This window comes from Cetorhinus maximus, chromosome 7, assembly GCF_964194155.1.
Source record: "Cetorhinus maximus chromosome 7, sCetMax3.hap1.1, whole genome shotgun sequence".
NCBI classification, from domain to species: domain Eukaryota; kingdom Metazoa; phylum Chordata; class Chondrichthyes; order Lamniformes; family Cetorhinidae; genus Cetorhinus; species Cetorhinus maximus.
In genome coordinates, this window is record NC_135885.1 from 67,816,727 (window position 1) to 67,839,462 (window position 22,736).

Below are 22,736 nucleotides of genomic sequence, written 5' to 3' on the forward strand. Positions count from 1 at the left end.
ATCTCACATGCCGCTCTATTTACATCATCTCAATCACTGACAAGATCATCGCTGATCTCTTCCTTACATTTCTCATTGGACATATTCCCTTTCCTAGCCCCACTTCTTTCTCCATTCATCTCCGGAAATAAAACTCCCCAGTGAAACCCTTACTCTATTTCACCCTGATTGTTCCCCCAATATAACCTGCACCTTTCTGTCAAGTCCAAGGGAGCATAAATGTTAATGTATCTGGTACAAACCTGGTTCAGCAATTCATCATCAGATATTGCTGGAGCAGATCAAATATAACTAGGCTCTGCACCCTTCTGCCAAAAGGACACACTATTCTAGGATTATTCTGGAATACAAAGATAGCAGCCGGAAGACTCACCTGAAATTGGGCCTTGGGTTTCATTTCAATAAGTGCAATGGTCTGACAAATGTTATAACTATAAAGGGGGAAGAGGACGACAATGGGAAGGGAGCTGGTGCAAGTTGTTCCTCCCAGTTATATCTGAAGGTTGACTTGCTAAAAAATACATCTTTGCTGGGTTCCTCAGTCTTTTAAACCACTGACTAGGCTGCATGTGGAACCTGTATTCCAGAATCGACTGCAATGCTTCGGACAGATGAATTTCTGGCATAAGTCCTCAAACAGGCTCAATTTCTCTAAACAAGGGACCAAATATCCATTTCAAGCAGGCAGCAGGAAGATCAGGCAGAAGAAAGCAGCATTTACCAATACAGTGGCGCCCCCAATGCAGAGGTAGATGGCCACTGCACCAGAAATTGGATCCTTTTTATCCTGATCTCTCTCTGAAAAAAGATGCAAGAAGAAAAAAATTTCTCCCCAAAAGATCTTAAATTCCTAGTCTTGGAAAGGACCTCCCTTGGCAGAAGAACTATTTGATGAATTTTCACCATTTTAGATAATTTATGGCAGTGGAACAGAAAATACAAAGCATAGGTGATAGCCTTTACATTCGCAATAAAATTATTGGATTGTTGAACTGTATCAGCAATCTTTTAACCAGAAACTTTTCAGCCAGGTCACAACTAATGGACAATGGGAGCTCCTCTTTTCCCAACTTGGGACTCCTATTAACATTTCTTCCCAACTATGTAACTACAGCATGCTTTTTACATCCACTCCAAAATCCTTCCTTACCATCCTAAGGCCTCTTATTTTTAACAGAATTTAATATAAAAATACAAATGACCTGATGTGCCTTTACGTACACAATTATTCTGAGAGTTAGAAAAAGACCCAGCATGTAATATTATCAGCAGTTAAAAACACTACTTCAGGTAAGAAACTCTTCTCCACAGTAAGTATCAACATGCGCACATCAAGCGAGGATCATTAGTGATAATCCCTAAAAAGAGGCCAGCTGCAGCCACTACCACTTATGTGATCCAGCTTTAAGGTTGGCGGGCAGGCCAGGAGCCCCGGTGGCAACTAGAAAAAACATGAAACCTCATCCACGGGCGGGATGAGGTTTCATGCAGGTTTTTAAAAAATTTAATAAAGGTTGTGTAAAAATTATGGACATGTCCCAACCCATGTGACATTGTCACATGAGGGGACATGTAAGGAAAATTTTATTTTTCCACTTTTATTTATTTTACATGTAGAGCCGATCCCCAGGGAGATGAGTGCGCTCATTCGTGCGCATACACCAAAGAGCGCACTCGATTTTAGGAATCCCCCCCCGCCGCACAGGGAGTGCATAGCACTTCCCTGCGGACGTCACGCTGGGTGGGCCTTAATTGGCCAGCCCACGTAAAATAGCGCCGCGCCACTGATCAGGGGCGCCAATCGGAATCGCGCCCGCCCATCAACTTCCCCCCCAAAAGGGGGGGGAAATTCAGCCCAGCAGGTCTGACAGCATCTGTGGAGAGAAAGGCAGAGTTAACGTTTTGAGTCTGTATGACTCTTCTTCAGAACTGAAGAGCAGTAGAAATATGGTGAAATATATACTGTTTAAGGGGGTGGAACAGGTGAAGCTGGATAGAAGAGATTGCAAAAGATGTAATAAACAAGTCACTATTAGCACCTCCTTTAGCCAGTATCACCACCATCAACACCCCTTCGACCTTTTGTTTGACATCTTTTGCAATCTCTCCTTTGCCTCCATCTTTCACTGTCCCACCCCCCTTAAACAGTATAGATTTCACCACATTTCTACTTCTCTTCAGTTCTGAAGAAGTCATACGGACTCGAAACGTTAACACTGTCTTTCTCTCCACAGATGCTGTCAGATCTGCTGAGTTTTTCCAGCAATTTTTGTTTTTGACACAAATGAGCAATGTGGTATGTGAATTTCTGTGCCAGTTTGATGCCAGTTATATAGGCTGTACGTCTCAATGGCTGATGGATCGCATCAAACAGCACACCCCTTCTGCAGTTCACAACAAGCAAAGCATTGACCATACCCAACCAGCCCATGTTTGCAAAACTCAAAACAGTGTCTAATATTAGATATGATTCTGCGATTGGACAACACCTGCTAAAAAATCCTGATTACACTGAAAACCAATTCTTTGCACAATTTAAGATTGTCATTCGGGCTTGCAGTACGGCTCACTTACACGTGCTAGAAGCCACATATCTTCACACAATGGGCCCTGTCCTTTGCAGACAAAAGGAACATGTACACACATTGCACCTTTTCAACTAAACAAAACCTTACCCAATCATTGCATATCTACTCAGCAATCTTGTGCTTCAAATAAAGGCTCAGCTCTGAACAGTTCATCAATAACCTGCACCTTTTACAGCACAACAAAAAACTAAACTCTTTTTCTTGGACCTTATTCACTATACATGCATTTTCATGATACAATGAGGGGACTGGGAAGCTGGAGAGTTCTGTTTGTGGACAGCTTGAGAATACAGCATTTGGTTTTATTTTAGCATTATCTTTTTCCCACATCTTCCAACATATCTCCCTTTTGGCAACTTGGCTCTTGCACCTACTTCCATAGCAATGCCTCACATTTTTTTTCCTGTTTTAATCCTAATGCATTAAACTTCTAACCCTCCTCTGTTCCCTCACTCCTGCTCTTGTGTTCTCCATCTCCTTCTGCAAATGTTGCCTTTCAATTTCAGAATATGGTGCCTTGACTTTCTCTTTCAACCGATTCTGAACTATTCTTAACGTCTTCATTTTCCACACTTGTCTTTTGTCCTTGTCCAGCAGCTACTTTACCAAATGATTCAGCGCCAGAAGACATCAATCATAAACGCCCTGAAACGAGAAGCTAATTGATTTTAGGTGTGGAAGGACACAGGGGTCCTCACCAGCTGCTGAAGACAGCCTCTTCCGAGGCCACGGCCCGGCCACCCTCTCTATAGCCTGGAGCCGGTGGTTACCTGTACCCGGACCTCCTGCTCCCAGGTCACCGCCCCTAACAGGGCGTCAACCACCTTCAGTCTGGAGTCACTGCTGCAACCATTGAACAAACACAGACTCTCCCCTCTCCGCCGGATAACAGAGGCATTTCGGGGCAAAGGCAACCCCAAAAAGCAGCTGCTCCTCCTCCACATTAGCTTTGGCCTCCGGAACAGCCACTCAGCCCATCCCCCTCTCAATGCGCATGCGTCTGACCGCCAGGCGGCGCATGCGCAGACACGTCCCTTCTCTCAGGGTGTGGAGGGTGCCGCCTCCTCCCCGAGTGACAGTCACCAGCTGCTCAACATGTGGAAGCTGAGCAGGAATTCGGATCAATCCCAGGGCACTGCTGTGAGCAACCTGAAAAAGTACTTTTGAACACTTTTTCTTATTAATTTAAAATAAAGTGAAGATCAGATAATCATACGGTACGGAGGGAGGTCATTCTGCCCTGGTGTCTGTGCCGGCCAGCGAAGAGTTATCCAACCGAATCCCTTTCCTACATTTGATCCATCGCCTCGTAGGTTATGGCACCTCAAACGGATGTCCAAAGATTTTTTAAACGTGATGACGGTTCCTTTTACCATGCAACTTGCAGTGAGTTCCATACTCCCACCCTCTGGGTAGGGTGGGCGGACATCCAGTTTTATACTGGACAATTTGGTTTATAGTCATTCTGGTCAATGTCCGGTATTTTTAGAACACTCACCTCGGTGAAGCACCGGAAAGGGCCTGTGCTCATTCCATTCCATATCTGCAGCCTCAAAATGACTGCAACTAGGCAAAACAGGTTAGTTTATTTCCCACCTCCTCCCCCGCCCCCACCTCCATTGTCTCTCAAACCAGGATGAATCTCCATGCATAATGATGTTGCCCATGTCATGAAGCTATTAATGTATATGATATTATTGGAAAATATTTTTCTTTTAAAATGGAGGTTTAGCCTGAGGGTGCGTCTTAAATGGATTAAAGCCAGTTAGTCTGGGTGCTTTGATGTGTACTAGTTTTGATATGTAAGAGGGATAGAGTGCATTTGCATTTTTTGAATAGAGCATTCAAGAAGTGGAATGAAAACTACCACCTAGCTAGCAGATACCAACCAAACGTTTATATTACTAATAAAATTGGCTCTATGAAAGGGATTTTATTGTCAAAAGGTGGAGTTCAAAGAGGCTGGTGATATAATGAGAACTTACATTCAATGGACTATGTTAGGTATAACTTCAGCAGTTTTGTGTGTATAGAGCAGAGGCAATGTGAGATCAAAAGCAACTGCAAGCCTCCAATTGTCTCCATAGAAACCAAAATGAAAAGAACCTTATTTTGAATTTGTAAGGTGAAAATGCTTTACCTGGTGTCTGGTTAAGTCTATGGGTTGCTGTTGCCTTAATGGAGATTAGTTTGGGAATTTGTTAAAAGTTATGATCATAGTAATTTGTAGCCATGTGTATTTTTTTAACTTGTGTAAATTAATAAAATGTTTCATTTAGCTTAATACAAAACCTCTCAAGAACCGGTGGTACGATTCCTGAATTTAGAGTTGCGTCTCAAACATAACACTTCAAATTATAGGTTAATACAGTTGTTTAATGTTTCCCCCGGGATTTTTTTTATAACTCAGCTTTACCAAACTGCTGTCTCATAACACCCAATACATGATGACATAATCTCCCACACATTGCAGCGGCGTCTGGTCTCAGTGGCCTCAAGCAGTGCCCTCCCTACCTCTGGGTAAAAAACATTCTCTCAACTCCCCTCTAATCCTGTTACCAATTACTTTAAATCTATCCTGCCTGGTTATTGACCTCCATGTAGATGGAAACAGCTCCTTCCCATCACTCAATCTGAGCCTCTCATAATTTTATGCACCTCAATTAAATCGCCCTTGAGCCTCTGTTTTGAAGAAAATAACCCCAGCCTACCAAGAAGTAACATAATGCAGATGCTGGAAATTTGAAATAAAAACAGAAAATGCATGAAAAACTCAGCAATTCTGGCAGCATCTATGGAGAGAGAACAGATTTAGTGTTTCAGGTATATGGCCTTCCATCAGAACTGGGAAAAGTTAGAAATGTAATAGGTTTTAAGTAGGTGGAATGAGGGAAGGTTGAAAAAGAACAAAAGGGAACGTCTGTGATAATGTACAAGAGAGGAGACATTAAGGGCCAGAATTCCCATGGAGTGGCCATCACTGTTGGATTGCTACTCCTCTCCTTTTGACTTACCCAAGTCGGCAGCTACACATTTCTGACCCAGGCTTCTGCCCCAGAACTTGTGAGAAATGTAAAGCGCAGCAGCTTCAGAGACCTTTCTGTGCAGGGTAGCAAGGTTGGGAGACGTGAAGCCATGCCACCTTGCTACTGCACTTGCTGCCGTAAATCTGGTAAGATTAAAGGTCTCAGCCACGTTGAGTAGCCAGGGAGAAGGTAAGTGTGTAAGGTAAGTGGGTGAAGGGTTAGGATGGGGGCTGGGGGGGTGGTGACAGTCAGGGAGGGGTGTTAGATGCTTGGAGGGGGTAAGGGATAGTCAGGGCGCCAGGAGGATATTTGGGGCTGGGCATGGTGTGGTCGGTGTGGTGGGGGGTAGCCGGGATATTGGGATGGTAGTTTTGGGGAGTAGTCGGAGGGGGGGTAGTTGGGAGTGTAGTCAGGAGGTGGGGGTAGTCAGAGGAAATTGATTGGGTGGGTGGGCAGTAGTCTGGGGGTCAGGTGTGTAGCTGGGGGAGGATAGGGGTTTAGTTGGGGGGGTTGGGAGTATAGTCAGGAGGGGCAGAGATAGTGGGGTGGGGGTCGGGACTGTAGTCAAGGGAGTGGGGAGTTAGTTGGGGGGGTGGGGAGTGTAATCAGGAGGTGGGGGATGTAGTAGAGGGGCTAGTTGGGTGGGGGGGGCGGGGGGGGGTGAATCGGATGCTGTCTGGGGATCATTAGCATAGTTATCCAGGAGTTAGAAGTGGTTTTAATCCTTCCAACTTTTCCTGAGTAGCTGTTCTGCTAAAAGAGTTGGAACCATCCAAAGTTTCCGATTTAAATCCAAGTATCAGATGGTTGCAGCCGCAGTATAATTGCCCATTGGAAGATTAAACTGTGCAGTCCTTGAGTGGGAATTTTTGGGTTGGGGGGGCTCCCCGGTGCATCTTCATGCCCCCCGCAAAATGAAAAGTTCTGGGCCTAAATGACAAAGGAGTTGGTGCAGGCCCAAAGGGAATGGTAATGGGACAAGCAAAGAGACAAATGATATGTCCAGAGGAGGTATGAATGATAGAATTATGAACAGCAAAAGCAAAAACAGGAGAAAACAAGATTAAGACCGAAACATGCAAAGTAAACAAAACAAAATGGGCCTAGAGGTTATAGCCTGAACTTGTAGTCCAGAAGGCTGCAAAGTGCCTATTTGAAAGATGAGGTGTTGTTTCTCAAGCTTATGTTAAGCTTCATTGGAATTCTGCAGTTGGCCAAGGTTAGTTTGAGAACAAAGTAGAGAATTAACCTGGCAGGCCACCATAGGCTCCGTATGGACCTTCAGCATGGCAGGCCACCACGCTTGTGAACTGAACGAAGATGTTCTGCAAAGCGTCATCCACTCTGCAATTGTTCTCCCCGATGTAGGGCAGGCTGGATTGTGAGCGGTGAATATTCTACAGCACAGTCCCACCATTCACGACTTCCTCTTTTGCGAATTTGTTTACCATGCAAAAGTCTTTGTAAACCAGTTCCAACTGGTTCATTAATTTCTTTTGGGAAGGAAGCCTGCCATCTTTACCTGGGTTAGCCTACATGTGACTTAAGACCCACAGCAATGTCCTTGACCCTTAATTGTCTTCTGAAATGGCCAAGCAAGCCACTCAGTTCAAGGGCAATTAGTGATGGGCCACAAATGCTGGCCTTGCCTACATCCAATGAAAGAATTAAAAAAAAATTTTTTTGATGGCCTATCCTCAGAAATAGAGCCAGAGAAGTCAAGGAAGGGAAAGGAAATGTCGGAGATAGACCTTGTGAAGGTGAGGAGGGTGGAAATTGTAAACAAATTTGATAATGTTTTTTAGTTCAATGCAAGAGCAGGAAGTGGCACCTATCATCAATGTACCAGGAAAGTTGTTGAGGGAGTGTGCCTGAGTAGAACTAGAATAAGAAAAGTTACACACAGCCCACAAAAAGGCAGGCATAACTAAAACTCATGTGAGTACCCATAGCAACATCTTTTATTTGGAGGAGGTTAGATGAATTAAAAGAGAAGTTGTTTAATGTGAGAACAGGTTCAGCAAGGCGGGGAGAGTGTGGTGGGGAATGGGAACCCTCAACCCCCCTGAAATAATCTCATTCCCTCACTAAACATTTGCCCTCATCTGTTTCCAAAGAGTATAGTCTTATAGGCAGCACATCCAAGTGCCTGGCCAAGCAACCTCATTGCAGTCGGTCATGTAACATGGCTGGGGGGGAAGTATAGTGCGATTCTTGAAATAGACATTGTGCTGCCTAGGATTTCAGTGGCAAATAGGTGCCAATACTGGCACCAAGCCCTTGAACCCACAGTCACTCACTAGTCATCAACAGAAAAAGGACCTTTGGAGCCTGATACTTATGTCTTCTTCTCGTTGGTCCTACAGAGAGGAGACCTTCAGGAAGATGGAGGCTGCATTTATTGCTGCTTGCATAATCTCATACAGGCCGGAGGGAAGGCAGAGAAGATCGCAATTGCAGCCACAAGCTTGCAAAGTGAGGAGTTTCACCCTGATGAGCAAGAGGCAGCGGGGCCCCCTCTAGACGCAGAGGGTGAGGCTCACAGAAATGTTGCACGTAGGCGGCTCCCAAGACCGAGGGTTTATAGGACACGCATGTCTTTTCTGGAGATGAGCGAGGGACAGTGTCGCCAATGCCTCCACAGGTCCAGGGATCTGGTGATTCACATCTGCCACATTCTCCAGGAGTTGACACCATCGGGAGTTGGAGACCATCCATTGCCAGTGGTTCTGAAAGTCACCGCCACTCATAACTTCTACACGAGTGGCTCTTTCCAGGGCTCCACTGGGAACTGCTGTGGTATTTCTCAAGCTTCCACGCACAAGTGCACACAGGAGGTAACAAGCGCCCTTTTTGCCAAGGCCCACAATTACGTGCACTTCTCTTGAGATCAAGCTAGTCAGGACACCAGAGCACTGGGCTTTGCTGCTATTTCCAGATTCCCACAGGTGCAGGTTGCCATCGACTGCACTTGTACCTACAAAAGCTCCTTCGCAACAGGAACTCAAATATATCAACAGGAAATGGTTCCACTCGTTCAATGTGCAGTTGGTCTGCGACCACAAGAAATAAATCATGCAGATTTGCGTGAGATACCTGGGAAACTGCCACAACTCCTATATCTTGAGTAGATTGCAGATCCCGGACACCTTCAAGGGACCACACAGGATCCAGGGTTGGCTCATCAGTGACAAAGGATGTGGCTGATGATGCCCATGCAGCGGCCACAACATCCAACTGAGAGAAGGTACAATGACGCTCATACTGCTACCTGAACTTTGGTTGAGCAAAGCATTGGCATCTTGAAGATGTGATTCTTCAACAGATCTGGAGCAACACGCTAGTACACTCCCCAGAGGGTCTCACCAATCATTGTGACTTGCTGCATGCTGCACATGTTGGTGTTGCAAAGGGGGGAGGACTTGCCAGATGCCGACATGGAGGAGCTGCGCATCTTCTCTGATGAGGAGGACGTCGAAAGGGATGAGGCTGAGGAAGTCAAGGCTGCAGGGGAAGAGACCATAGCACAGGCCAGATGAGGCAGGCATGCATGTGAGGCCATCATAGCCACTAGATTCCACAAGGACAAGGATGAGTAGTATGTATTCCCTTTCGGACAAGTGCCGTCCATCAATGGCCAACATGAACACCAACGTTGCTATCCCTCTCATTTCAACTATCCACATCAATCTGAGAGTGAGTAGTTACACAATAGGCTTACCATTGTTCTGATCCTTTGAAAGATGATGAGGCCTCAGGAGCATGTGTTCTCGCTAAGATGAAGTGCTAACTGGAGGAGGGCATCCCGGCATCAGAAGTCAGAAGGTACTGCCTCTTCAAGAGTCTCTGCAGGATCCTAGTTGCTACGGCAGTCTACAAGAGACAGAAGCTGTGTTACAATACTCAGTGGGCTTGGAGCAGTGTGCCTTCAGTCTGACAAAGGCTTTCAAGGGGATCCATCTCCAGCAACAGAACAATGCATTCTGTGTAGCCTCAATGGTGATGCTGATAGTTGTGCCAAGCAGCCGAGGACATTCCGTTTCGTTATGCATTGCTGCCCTCAACATTGTCTTCCCATCGAGCTAATGTATGCCACTGACTTTTCTCTGCCCGATTCATTTTCTGGGCAATAAGACCGCACCCACCCCCTGAGTCACTGGCGTTGATTGCCACCTTGAGTTGATTCAGTTAAGCGATTTTTCAATGTGTTGGATCTCCGCTTCCAACTCAGCCTGTTTCTCCAGGCTTAAACAGTAAGGGTGCTGTTTTATAGGAGAAGATTTCGCTGTATCCATATTATGCGTGGCTAAAGTTGTACACCTTGGTTTATTCCTACAGATTCCTTTAAACTTTTTAAGTAACCTCACTAGATCTCCTTATTGTACTACCTCTAAGTATGAGAATATGGGGCAGGATCTTCTGGCCGGTGAGCAGGGGCGGGTCCCGCTCGCTGGCATGTAAAATGACACGGGGTGACGTCAGGTGGAACTCCCGATGTCACCCCGCGTCATTTCCATTTTCAGGTCGGCGGGGGCGTGGCCGAGTCGACTGCGCGCCCGCCGACATGTCAACAGCCTATTAAGGTCATTAGAAAACCAATTCAGCTCACTAATGGACCTGCCCGTCCAACCTTAAAGTCGGTGGGCAGGCCAGGAGCCCAGGCGGGCTTGTGAAAAAACATGAAACCTCATCCACAGGCGTGATGAGGTTTCATGAGGGTATTTAAATTTTAATGAAAGGTTTAAATAAAAGTTACGGACGTGTCCCAACTCATGTGACAATGTCACATGAGGGGACATGGCAGGGAAAATTTTTAAACTCCTTTATTAAAAGTTGAAAACCTGAGCCGATCTCCCTGAGGCAGCACTTAGCCTCAGGGAGATCTGTGCGCTATTCCGCGTGCATGTGCAAAGGAGCACACTCCCGGCTAAGGGAATCCCCCCTGCCTGCACGGGGAGCTCATAGTGCTTCCTGGTGGGCATCATGCTGGGTGGGCCTTAATTGGCCCGCCCACATAAAATGGCGGTGCACCCCTGACCAGTGGTGCCAATTGGGAACCCGCCCGCTCGCGCCAGCTCCTGCTCTTGGGGGGGGGGGGGAAATTTTGCCCATGGTGTCTAACTGTCCTAATATTTGAGAATTAGTTAATCAAATAGTAGGAGCTTCAATTGGTGAACTGTCTAAATCTCATTCTGCCTAACTCTCACTGTCTCCTTCATCCTCCACTTTCCATACTACTTCTTCTTATCTCCTCCCTACGATGGTATTGTTTCAACATTTTGATGTGACACACCCATTTCTTTTTCTATGATTTGGGGTGTCTATCAAATAATTTACTTTACCAACCCTCTTAATTACCTTGTAGGGACCAGCGAACTGTGTTTCAGAGGTTCCCCCTGTAAAGGCAATAACACTAACACTTCATCCCCTGGTTGAAATGCTTGGGTATCAGCTTGCTTATCTGCCATGAAGCTGCCTGCCAAACAGACCATTGACCTATTCCTCTCCTTTTTAACCTTTATAAGCCCCTCATGAACTTTTTTTATTTCTGCGGGCCTGTCTTTGGCCCTTTTGACTTCAAGTGGCTCTGCAGCTGAGTGCGGCACCTCTCTCTCTGTCTCCTTCCTTGTCTTAGAACTCCCCAGTTCCCTGTTTAATTCTGCATAAAACATATCTCCTAACCCAATTTCCAGGTCATTATCTTTGCCAGTTTTAAATTCCATCGGTCCTTCCTGGACCTCTTTTCCACAGACTTATCCTTGGTCTTTTTAAATTCAAGGTGCTGTTTCTTAACTACTCCAACCCCTACAGGTTCTATTGCCTCCTTTTGGACCCAAACACTCTGCAGCTCTCTGCACCTCTGCAGAATTTGGCTGCTTGTTCCCTGCCTCTTTGATTGCAAGCAGCTCTTGCCTAGCTACTCCAATCCTTATAAGCTCTATTGCCCCCTTTAAGGCCTCTGAAACTTTCTTGGTTCCCTGTATTACTATAGATTCCAGTTGGCATCTCCCAGCCCTTTCTGCCTTTGGTCATTGCTGAGGAGCAGGTTGACCATGTCTACAGACAAACTGGGGATTACTCCCATGGTCACCAGTACTGATACAAGGTTGCTCTCCAGGTGCACCCATATAAGGGGATGGGAATGTGCCCTCCGTCAATACCCTTCACCAACACCTTGGCACTTACTGCACTCTCTGGTGGTCCCCAGCAAAAGTGTTTGAGTGGCTCTCGTACCTCTTAATAATTATTGGTTTAGCTATTTCATTCGAGAGATAAGGGGTTACTTTCCCTCTTGACAAAAATTCTTCTTAACTCTCATGTACCTTAGTCACTTCCCCTGATCTCACAGCAGTGTTCACACTCGGACTCACAGTTGCAGTTAATGCTACAACTTGATCTGTTGTATTTTCAGTTGGGACTCCTTTTTCTGAATCATCCTTACGTATCTCAAAAAGTCCCATGGATTTTCCACATAACTTCCAGAAATTTGCCTGAATGTGTCCCACCTTGTTACAATGGAAACACTTAGGCCTTTAAATATCAACTCTGCCCTCAGCATTTTCCTTTTCAGTCTGAATATAAGTTCCTGGTCTATTCCCAGCTGTCCCTTCTCTTCCCTGGCTACTTGCCTTCCTTTCGCCCTCCCACTTTCTATCCTTCATTGGTTTGTGGGGGTGATGGAAAAAGGGTTTGGATTTATGGACCAGCTGATAATCATCAGCAGGCCCCCGCTGCCAGTCTAGCTTCTTGTCTTCGACATGGTTCTACCTACTGGAGGGAATGAATTTTTAGATTCTTCTAGGAGAATTATTCCCCTAAGTGCCTCATATGTGGTACCTACCTTTAATACCTGAATCGAATGGTTAAAATTACTATGATTTACCCTCTCAAATTCAGCGTAGGCCTGCCCAGGCTGCTTCCTTATGTTTCAAAACTTTTGTCTGTATGCTTCAGGGACCAATTCATATGCACTAAGAATAGCCCTTTTTACTGCATCATAATTCATAGAAACCTCTTCTTAAAGTGATGCATAAACCTCATGAGCTCTGCCCACTAACCTACTTTACAGGACCAATATCCAGTTTTCTTTTGGCCCCTTCATTTGCCTAGCTACTTTCTCAAATGAAATGAAGAATGCATCTACACCCCTTTCCTCAAACCCTTCAAGGGTTTGTACAAATTTAAACATCTCCCTATTGGGCTCTGCATTGGGGTTAGTTCTTTCATGATCAGACCTTTCCTCAGCATCTGAAGCCCCTTTTATAAATTCTAGCCTTTTAAGCTGGTATTTCCTTTCATTCCTTCTCTCTTTCCTCCTAATTTCTCTGGAGGTCAAGTTTTCACATTTCCATTTCTCGTTCTCTCTCCCTTTCCTTCAATTCAAGTTTTTTCCAGTTCCCTTTCATTTTCAAGTTCAAGCCTCTGCTTTTCTCTTATCTCCTTCTGTCTCAAGCTGCTTCATCTGCAACTGACTTTGCCAACTCTAGTTGTGATGCACCAATTTCAAGTGTCCCTCTATTAATTCTAAATGCTGGGTAATTACTTTAATCATACCATCCTTATGAAATCCTGGTTTTATTTCTACCTTCAGTTTATCTGCTAACTCTCCCTGTTTTAGATAAAAGCAAAATACTGCGGATGCTAGAAATTCAGTTCTGATGAAGAGTCATTTGGACTCGAAACGTTAACTCTGTCTTCCTCTCCACAGATGTTGTCAGACCTGAGTTTTTCTAGCAATTCTTGTTTTTGTCTCCCAGCTTTAGCTTTGGTCAAGGATTTCAAACAATCTGTTAGTCGTTTGGTAGTACAGAACTTGAGTATTGCCGAAAGAAGAGACATACCTAAGCTTTTCATCATGCACTCATCAGGACACCTCGCAAGAATGTCAATATAAGGGGAAAACAACAATTTATACTGTATGTGAAGAGAGTGCTGATTGGTTGGCAAGTGGCGTTGCAATGGAGAATGCACCAGTGATGGTGACTACAGTTAACTGCCAAACATTGTTTGAAATTTAAACCAGGCAGCTTGACCCTGATTGGTCAAGGCATTGCCCTGAGGAAAGAGTCAGCGAATGGCTGTCACTTGCTTTGTTTATCTGAAACAGGCATAATGTGTGTACATGTTCTTTCTGTCTGCAAAGAACAGGGCCATGTCTATAAATATATGTGGCTTCCAGTACATGCAAATGGACAGTCGGGCTCACAGTGTTGCGCATTTGCATGTACTGGATTCATAGTATTGTTGTCTGAAGAGTCAGTTGGTGCAGGTTCCTCATTTGCATGTGCACCGCTGACCTCACTGTTGTCACATGAATGGTCCCGGTCCTCTCTGGTCAGCTCAATAGCCAGCTCCTCACTTTATTTTGGTTATGCCACCACCAGTCCGGGACCTCTTCCCCCCCCACTATTATAGATGAGCTTGTCCTGCATAAAGACAGATGGAGAGTGTGTGAGCAGCACATATGCCAAGGCAGAGGATAAGGATGCCTAACTTGTGTAGGCGGTGAATGGAGCTATCCATGGGATGAGGACGTTAGGTAAACTGGTTATTAGTCCAGATGGAGATGTGAAGGTGTGTGAGAGAGTGAGTGGTGATGTCCTTGAGCTGGCAGCGTGTGAGATCCCTGTGGAAGTGTCATCCTGCAAATGTCTGATGGGCTTGTGAGTGTGTGTGTTGAGAGTAATAGGCTGGTTGACTTACCCTAGTGGAATGGATGAGATCATTCATCCTCTTTCTGCACTAGACGGCTGACCTCTTCTCTACGGTGTTGGTGCTCACCACCGTCATCACCACCACCTCTCAAGCTGCAGTTGCAAGGTTTGTGAACCTCCTCTGGCTATCAAGGGGGTAGAGCACCTCCCGGTGGTCCTCAATGGTGCCTAGAAGGCAGCCCAGGGAAGTGTAATTGAACTCGGGGGCAGAATGTTTCTTGGCTTTGGGGGCCGTCTCGATTCTGGAGCAGTCCTGGGTTGCAGACATTGAGAAAGTTGTGCACAGGTGCAGTTTAAATATGGGGTAAAATTTTTAGCTCGGCAGGCGGGTGCGCACCCAACCTGACGGACCATAAATGACGTGCGATGACGTCGGGTGTGCATCCCAACGTCATTGCACACTCGCACGATATTTTGGTCAGCGGGCATGTGCCGGAGTCGGCAGTGCACCCGCCGACAATTAAAAGGCCTATTAGGGCCATTAAAAAGGTGATTAGAATAAATTTTTCGCTGCCCATCCAACCTTACAGTTGGCGGGCAGGCGCAAAAGCCAAGCAGCCTTTGCACTTTTTTGGAAACCGCATCCACAGGCAGGATGAGGTTTCCAAAAGCAAATAAAAATCAAATAATTTTATTTTTTCATTAATAACATGACAGTCAGATGAGGGGACATGTTTCATAATATTTATAAAATCTTTATTTTTAAAAGAAATCAGGTCATCTCCCTGAGGCAGCTCTCTGCTTCAGGGAGATTATGCAGCGTGCATTCATGCGTGCACGCAAAGGTCACGCTCGCCTGGCTCGCCCTTCTCCCCCTGCCCACAAAGGCAGTGCTGATGCTTGCGTTTCATGCCGGGCGGGTCTTAATTGACCTGCCAGCGTGAAATTGCCTTCCGGGCCCAATCACGGCCGACGGTCGGCAGTCAGCTCCCCAACCACCCCCTCCGAGTCTGCATGCCAAGGGCAAAATTCTACGCATGGTGTCTGGAGCAATGATCTGCTGAGGTCTAAGTGGAGCAGGGGAATCGCCCACCGACGATACAACATGTTTCCGTCTGACGCATATTTAATGAGCTGGGAAGCGAATGGTACGGTGCGAAACGCCGCTTTTCCTGCCCACCACCGCTTAGTCCATGAAGGAGAAAATCCCACCCAAAGGGATATAGATATGTTAATTGACTGCAGCCATCCAGGTTGCAACTTTGGTGCTGCCCGAACAGTGACTCACATTATCAAGGAGTATCCACTGACTAAACTTGAAGGCAGGATTAAAGAACTCCATCTAGCCACTGACAAGGCTATTGATTAATTGTGACTATGCACATGCTAAATAAATGAATACTGAGTGGGCAAAAATTTGGCAGATGGAATATAATGTGGGAAAATGTGAGGTTGTCCACTTTGACAAGAAGAATAGAAAAGCAGAATGTTATTTAAATGGAGATAGACTACAGAATCCTGCTGTATGGAGCAGCTCAGAGGTCCATATGGCCCACTCCTGCTCCTATTTCATATGTTCTTATGTTAGGGTTGGACCTGAGAGAATGGATGGAATGCTGGAAGGGGAGTGGAAGATATGTTTGGTGGTGTCATCACGTTGGAGGTGGTGGAAATGATGGAGGATAATCCATTGAATGTGGAGGCAAGAGCTGCGCAGCAGTTGAGTGTTCACTGAATCTGGCAGCTATTGAGTCCCTGCTGCATTTACGAGTAGGCAGGCTCAGGTGAGAGATTTAAAGGCTGATACCTTTAGAGATCTGAAGTCTGCGTCTGTCAAGACAGGTGGTTGCTGACCTGTCCAGAATGCTGGAGGAGGCATTGTGGCCAGTGGGATAGATGGGCACCCATTTCCTGTGGTGGTGAAGGTGACTGTGACACTTAACTTTTTTTAATTGAGGCTCATTCCAGAGACTGTCTTGAGACATTGTGGGATTTCTCAGTCAGCGGCCCATTGCTGCATTAAACAGGTAACAGGTGCCTTGTTCAAAAGGACAGAGGAATACATGAAGTTTCGTACTGGTCAGTTTGGTCAGGCTGTGAGCGTGGTCGGCTACGGGGTCATGGGAGGTTTCCTTCAGGTCGATGGGGGTTATAGACTGTATGCATGTGACCATCAAGTCTCCCTCAGAATAGCCAGGCACGTTCATGAAAAGTAAAGGTTTCCACTCCCTCAATGTTCAAATCGCCTGCAACCATGGCAAAAGGATCCTCCAGGTGTGGCAAGGTTCCCAAGAAGCTGCCACAATTCATAGATCCTCAGACAGTTCCGGGTGCTTCAACTGTTCAATCCGCATGAAATCCTTCAAGATGGATCCTGGGTCACAAAGGTTATCTGCCAAAAACGTGGCTGCTTACACCAGTCCAGAACCTCAACACTGAGGCGGTAGAAACTGCAAGGGTGACCATCAAACAGGCAATTAACCTTCTGAAAATGTGGGTTAGATGTTTAGACTGAACTGGGAAAGCCCTCCAAAATGGCCCATCAGGGTTCTGCTCTGTCATAGTGGTGTGCTGCGCTCTGCACAACCTGACGCAGCAGAGACAAATTGAATCGGAGATGGACGAACATACTGAGCGTACCATCCATTTCTGAGGAGGAGGATTGAGAAGAAGTGCATTTTGACTTGGCAGGCAATGGCCTGATACATGAGGGGACAATAGCCAAATCCACTGACATGCTTGAAAGGGAGACATGTGACTCCCACATGCACAGATGATTCAACTGAAATTCCCTGTCATCCCACTGAAGATGAGACAGGCGTCTATCTGCCTGTGGTAATCATGGTGGTCTGTCGTGAAAAACCTGAACTATCTCATTGGCCCTGTGATGAAACCATCCTAAGCGCTAGATTCACCATTGACGTACATTCAGTAGCCACCATCTCATGGCCTCCATTTCAATGCCTCAAGATTTTGTCTTGGGCCCCTAGGGTAGAAATATACACACAAATTTCCTAAGTATGAATTTCACCAAATGTTAATGCACATGAAGCAATAACACAGTGCCATTCAGAAAATAAAGCCACCTAGTGAAATCCCAAGTGCAAATAGGTACCTTTACACAAAGTTTCTGGATGCTCCTACATTGTGCTCTCCTGGCAGCTGGAGCTGTTATGAGGGCAGGCTGCTGGCCTTGTTGCTCTGGTGCATAAGATGCCCACAGCAGACAGCCTCTGGGTTCTGGAGCCCTATTCGGGCAAGATGCATCTCTGCAGGGGCAGCCTGTGTCATAAGGATTGGCTATAGCGTTGTGTCACCATCAAAGAGCTGGAAGCCTCGTCAACACTGCAAGGGGTGCCCTGAGCAGAGCTCCCATCACCTTCATACATTTGCTGCAGGACCATTTCATTGCCCACTTATACTCCTCTGCTTTCCTACATTGGGACAATACCCGGCATACATCTCTGGGTCATCTCGCTAACCAAGCGCTCAACACTGCTCAAGGATGAGGTTATAATGTGGAGGCTGGTGCACACCACCTGCAATTACTTGGTTAGTTCTCTATGAGGGCTATCACTCTCAATATAGGAGGCCATGTACTCATGGCATTGGTATGTAGCATACACATACGGGAGTGAACAGCCTCTGGGAATTTTGACAGATGGCTGTACATTTAATGTTGCTGCTGTAGTATTAGCTACTTTGTTGTTGACTCCCAAGGCTTGGCATCTACAGGAAGATGAACTTTGCTGGGCCTGCCCTCAATCCTCCAATGGGAGCAAGATAAGAGTGGTGTTAATAATATCCGTGTCCATCCATTTCCTCCTCCCTGTCTTTGATAAAGAAGAAGAATGAGAAGTGTACTTATTGAAATATATAAGATCCTGAATGGGACTTGATAGGGTGGATACCAGGAGGATGTTTCCTGTTCTGGGGGAGACTAGAATTAGAGGACACAGTTTAAAAATAAGAGATCTCCCTTTTAAGATGGAGATGAGGAGAATTTTTTCTCTCTGAGGGTTGTTCGTTTGTGGAATTCCCTCCCCCAGAAAGCAATGGAAGCTGGGTCATTGAACATATTCAAGGCTGAGGTAAATAGATGCTTGATAGGCAGGAAGTCAAGGGTTATGGGGGAGTTGGTGGGGGCAGACAGGAAAGTGGAGTTGAGACCACAGTCAGATGAGCAATGCTCTTATTGAATGGTGGATCAGGCTCGAAGGGCTGAATGGCCTACTCCTGTACCTAAGCCCAATGTGTTCTTGTGTTGATCTGGAGATTCATGTCATCAAGGGCATAGAGACACTGCTGCAAACACTGATGAGCAACTTTGATGCCTGCAATCATTGCTTTTCCCACTCTGGGTCCAAACCCATCTTCCCTTCTGTGATAGGCTGGCCTGTTGGAACCCATCCTTATCGCTTCCTCTTCCACCCTGCTCTATTACAGCAATGATGGGCACGCTGCTCCCTAGCATTATAAGCTTGCTTCTTCTGCACCAACATAAAATACAGATTGTCGCACAATTCTCCTGGGTCAATTATGCTCGTCAGACTGTGCCACTATAAATGACCATCATCATGCCACTGGGAAGCCTTCTACAAGCTGTCAGTGAGCCTTGTCACTGCAGCGAGCAACTCTGACTGACCATGGTCCTCTGTTGTGAGGTCATTCTGTAGCTCATTGCCACATTGGTCCTTGGTGATTACAGTACATGGATTGTTCACCTTGCCTCAGATGTCATGGCCACGATGGAAGACATACAGGGCTGCCACCTTGCCAACATGCATGCCATTCACCTTGCTGGATCTCACTAGTTACTTAAATCACTGCTGGCACTGCACACATGTTTGTGTGACCACCCCGCAGCTACTGACTTCCTCACCCACTGCAGCCAGGCCTCCTTCATCAGGCTTGCTGGCCTCTTCTTCCTGTCCACTGGGAACAGAACCTCTCTCTGTTCCGTTGCTACCTGCAGAGCACCTCCAGGGAGACGTCACTGAAACATCAATCATATCTTCCTCTTACTGCAGCCATTCCTTCACTGGTTCCCTTTTGCATTCCTCTTCCTCTGCCTTCTATGTGTCACTTAGTAAAATCTAACCCATTAGCTTAGATGAGCAAAAGCTTGTCAAAGATTTTAAGGAACTTCCTAAAGGAAGGAAGCAAGTTACAGAGGTGGAGAGATGCAGAGAGGGAATTCGAGAGCTTAGGTCCTGGCCAATTGAAGACATGGCCACCAATGGTGGAGCGATTAAAATTCTCAAAACTCACTCGAAAAGGGCTCAGGAGAAACCCTGAGGATCTAGTAAGGCAGCAGAATGTTGGTGATTCCGTACTGCGGGCTGTTGGGGCAAAGGTGTAGCAGTGGTGCTCTGCACGGCGCAGCCAAAGAGCTGAAGTTGTGTTTGTGAGTGTTGAGATACTCAAGATTGGGATACTCAAGAGGCCAGAATTAGAGGAGCACAGATACCTCGGAAGGTTGTGGACTGGAGGAGATTTCAGAGTTAGGGAGGGGCAAGGCGATGGAGGATTTTGAAAAGGAGGTGGTGAATGTTAAAATCAAATTGTTACTTGAGCCAATGTAGGTCAGTGAACAAAGGGTTGATAGGTAAGCAGGATTTTATGTGAGGTAAGACACAGGCAGCAGAGTTTTGGATGACCTCAAGTTTATGTGACGGTAGGAGATCAGCCAGGAGTACATTGGAATAGTTAAGTATAAAGGTAACAAAGGCGTGAATGAGGGTTTCAGCAGCAGATGAGCTGAGACAGGGGTAAAATCAGCTGATATTACGAAGGTTGAAATAGGTGGCTTTAGCGATGGAGTAAAAATGTGGTCGAAGCTCAACTCTGGATCAGATATGACACCAAGGTTGTGAACAGGCTGGTGTAGTCTCAAAGCCTTGCCAGGGAGAGGGATGGAGTTGGTAGCTAGGGAATGGAATTTAGGACAAATACTGCAAACAATAGCTTCAGTCATCCCAATATTTAGTTGGAGGAAATTTCTGCTCATTCAGTATTGGATGGTGGATAAGCAGTCTAATAATGTAGCAACAGTGGAGGAGTCAAGACAGGGCAGTGGTGAGGAAGAGCTGGGTAGTATCTGCATACATGTAAAAACTAGCACTGCTAAGCATGTTTCAATCACAAAGTGATTAGAAAGCACTTAACACAGACTACTGGCTTTACCCTGAAATTGCTGAATTTAAGAATAAGGACCGGTTATTCTATATGTACCCATCTACTCTAAGGGAATTACAATTTTGATTGCCCAAACGACTGCAAGAATCTCTGGGAATTGATACCTTGCTTAAGACATCTGAGCTAAGAAAAAAAGGATGAAGAAAGTGGGATTGTTTACTCTAAAGAAGAGAAGTTTTAGGAGAGATATCTTCTAAATATTTAAAAATCTTGGTGAGTTTATATTTAATTGTACAGAATTTGTGAGGAAAGATTGTGGAAAAAATGAAGTCGGAATTGAATAGTGTTATAAAATCCAACTTCAAGAGCAGAGGTCAGGAGCTCCAAGTCTCAGCAGACCTCAGTGTTTCTGTGTATGCACAGACCAGGAGCGGGCTGCACATACGCAATTCAGCATTTTAAATTCTTTGTGCTGAGGACAGGCCCAGTGAGCCTTCACAGAAAGGGGAAATGGTGTGAAAATCTGGATCATGTGACTTGGAGTGAAATACCATTGCAGACAGGGGACAGGGAGAGGTCCCAAAAGAGGAGTCCCAGGCAGGGTACAGAGACAGGTCCCAGTTAAATTAAGGAACAAAAAAGAGGAGAAGAGAAAGGGGCGCCAATCAGAGAAAGCACTGCGACTGGCAGATTTTAAATGGTGAGGGCTCGGGAGAAGACCGAGCACTCGAAAAGGGCTCAGGAGAGGGCTTAGGGGAAACCCTGAGGATCTAGTAAGGCAGCAGAATGTTGGTGATTCCGTACTGCAGGCCGCTGGGGCAAAGGTGTAGCAGTGGTGTTCTGCACGGCGCAGCCTAAGAGCTGAAGTTGTGTTTGTGAGTTGCTGCTTGAGTGCATACTTGGGAATCCAGGGGAACAAGATTGAAAACTTGCAAAGTGGGCCATTGTTGACACTGTCTGAGTTGGAGCAACTTTTAGAGAGAATTCCAAGGTTAAATCTTCGAAGGTGAAGACTGGAATCCTCATGAAAGAGAGAGAGTTTCAATGAGATTGATTGACTCATAGGGTGAAATAGTCCCAAATTTGCATTAAGTGCAGTAGCGGGCAGGAAAAAGAATGTTTTACCTGCTGGCCGCCATGGCGGCTTTTCACACCGTATCATCCCAATCCTGCCTCATTAATTATGCATTCCTGGGAAACATGCCGCTTCACTGGTGGGTGGTCTTCGATTTGCCTGCCCCGTCGTCACCTTGCCACTTCCTCATGCCGGGCGCGATATGTAAATTGCAGCCCAGCACAGAAGACATGGCCCAGAAGGCAAGAAGGCTGCAGCTCCCCTGGTTTAGTGATGCATCCCTGGAATGCCTTTTGGATGCCATGGGGGCCCACTGTGATGTCCCTCTACCCCCTCTCTGGCTGTAGGAGGGGCAGCAGCATCATCAATCAGGCTTGGGAGTCAGTGGCAGCAGTGGTCAGTGCCAAAACCCTGCAAAAGAGGACAGTCACCCAGTGGCAAAAGAGGATGAATGATCTCCTCTGTTCCAACTGGGTAAGTCACTCTTTTTATCACTCTCAACTCTCACACTCAAAAACCCAGCACACATCCACAGGGATCTCACTCACTGTCAGTTCAAGGGATATCACTATTCACTGTCTCTCACACACCATTATCCTCATCCTGTCCGTGGCGCCACTCACCACCCACACGTGCCAGACGTAATTATTATCTGGCCTGGCATGCATCCTGCTTACACTCTCTCCATCTGTATTCATGCAGGAGTAGCTGGCATACAACAAAAGGGAGAGATCGCAGATTGGTGGCAGAATGCCTAAAATCAAGGCCGGCACAGACTTTGAAAACAGAGTCATCCAACAGGCCGGCGAAAATCTGGACCATTCCTATGTAGGCGATGAGGTCAACGGTGCTCAACCAAGTGAATATCTAGCAATGCATATCTATCAGATAACCATCCTGTGAGTGATGTGTCCTGTTTCACAGGTCACTGCCATGCACTAATTATCTCTCCTTTGTTTCGCAGGCACATCTGGGAAACAGCAAAAGGAGTCCACGACCTCGGGCCTCAATCAAGCCCCGAAGAAACCTCAGAAGAGGAATCTGCCGAAACTTTCATTGAAGACCAGTCAGAGCGTTCACCCACAACCCCTACTAGTGTAGAGATGCACACCTCAGTGGGACCTAGTTCTAGACTAGCCTCGGGATCACAATCTGGTGAGCACATCACACTGCCTGATCCACAGCAGGTGGAGGCAGGGACTTCCCAGTTTTCTGGCACTTGGAGAACTGCTGGAGACCAGAAATCTGCTGAGTC

The 22,736-nt window shown here is 46.2% G+C and overlaps 1 protein-coding gene across 2 annotated transcripts in view; it reads right to left on the reverse strand.

Moving 5' to 3' along the window:
* Positions 1-3,583, reverse strand: part of nars2 (asparaginyl-tRNA synthetase 2, mitochondrial) — an 85,673-nt gene extending 82,090 nt beyond the window's left edge. Inside the window, exon 1 of one of the 2 annotated variants that reach the window (XM_078545688.1) lies at positions 3,359-3,583. In XM_078545688.1, the coding sequence (XP_078401814.1) occupies positions 3,359-3,532 (174 nt within the window). In that variant the 5' untranslated portion in view covers positions 3,533-3,583. Of the gene's footprint in view, positions 1-3,286 lie in introns of both variants that reach the window. The other variant, XM_078545689.1, reaches the window with a different exon arrangement.
* Positions 3,584-22,736: the final 19,153 nt, after the last annotated feature.